At 47.4% G+C, this 875-nt stretch overlaps 1 protein-coding gene across 1 annotated transcript; it reads left to right on the top strand.

Moving 5' to 3' along the window:
• Window positions 1-254: 254 nt before the first annotated feature.
• On the top strand, window positions 255-560 carry TM35_000102750 (uncharacterized protein; the record flags this gene model as incomplete). Its single annotated transcript, XM_029024766.1, has 1 exon — window positions 255-560. The coding sequence occupies one exon, from the start codon at window positions 255-257 to the stop codon at window positions 558-560; it is 306 nt and encodes a 101-aa protein (XP_028884073.1).
• Between the last annotated feature and the right edge of the window lie 315 nt (window positions 561-875).

The raw sequence follows: 875 nt of genomic DNA, 5'->3' as shown, positions 1-875 counted from the left end.
GAGGAAAACGAAACAGTACTCACGGCCATAAGAGTAGTATAAGCGAAAACAGTGAACACAGGACTTCACCAACGACGATCACTAATTCTGCTTCTCCATTGGAAGAAAGAGCAGAAAAAACAAAATATAAAAATGATAGGAAAAAGCGAGTAGAACATTGCCATCATGGGCCATCTTCTCTGGAGGGGAGAAGTTTGATATCTCTACTGGACGCTTTGGTGATCCCATCATGGGACACTATCAGGAATTAAGCGATGAACGCTTTAGAGTTCTCGCATCGTGGGAGGCCCAAGATAAATGGGCCGTGGGACGTCCATTACCCCAACGGTCCTCTGCAGGATATAAACTGCAGTGGGCAGAATTACAACAACAGGCACGCGACGATGCCGTTGACCACGAGTATGCGCGCAAAGCGCAAGAGAACAGATGGTCGTAATGCAAAACAAATAACCCCGCGACGAGGGAAGAAGAAGAAACAGCAAAACACCATCACCAAGAATAACAACAACAACAACAACAAAAAGAAGATTGACCACCATAAAACAGCGCAGCCTTGTTAAACACATGTTCGTATGGCTTATGTTCACTTACGACCTTTACTGTTACCTCGAGTGAATGAAATATCAGGTATAAACAGTCTAACGCTGCTTACTGAGATGGAAGCCTCCGCGACGTGAGGCGGGAGATATGGTCATTAGAGTAGCCACAAAAAGGCTAACGCAACTATGGGGTACACGGGTGAACCCCGCCAAGTACTACACACGTACAGCGGACGACTGCCTCGTTTCCGCTCTGGCAAACCCCCGACGGCCCAATCCGCAAAGGGCAATAGCGAAGCACACGAGGCTCTCGCTGAGGTGGAGAATACTAATAAG

The sequence above is a fragment of the Trypanosoma theileri genome (genome assembly GCF_002087225.1).
Source record: "Trypanosoma theileri isolate Edinburgh chromosome Unknown TM35_Tth_10_V1, whole genome shotgun sequence".
Taxonomy (NCBI): domain Eukaryota; phylum Euglenozoa; class Kinetoplastea; order Trypanosomatida; family Trypanosomatidae; genus Trypanosoma; species Trypanosoma theileri.
This window is presented reverse-complemented; position numbering and strand designations above follow the sequence as displayed.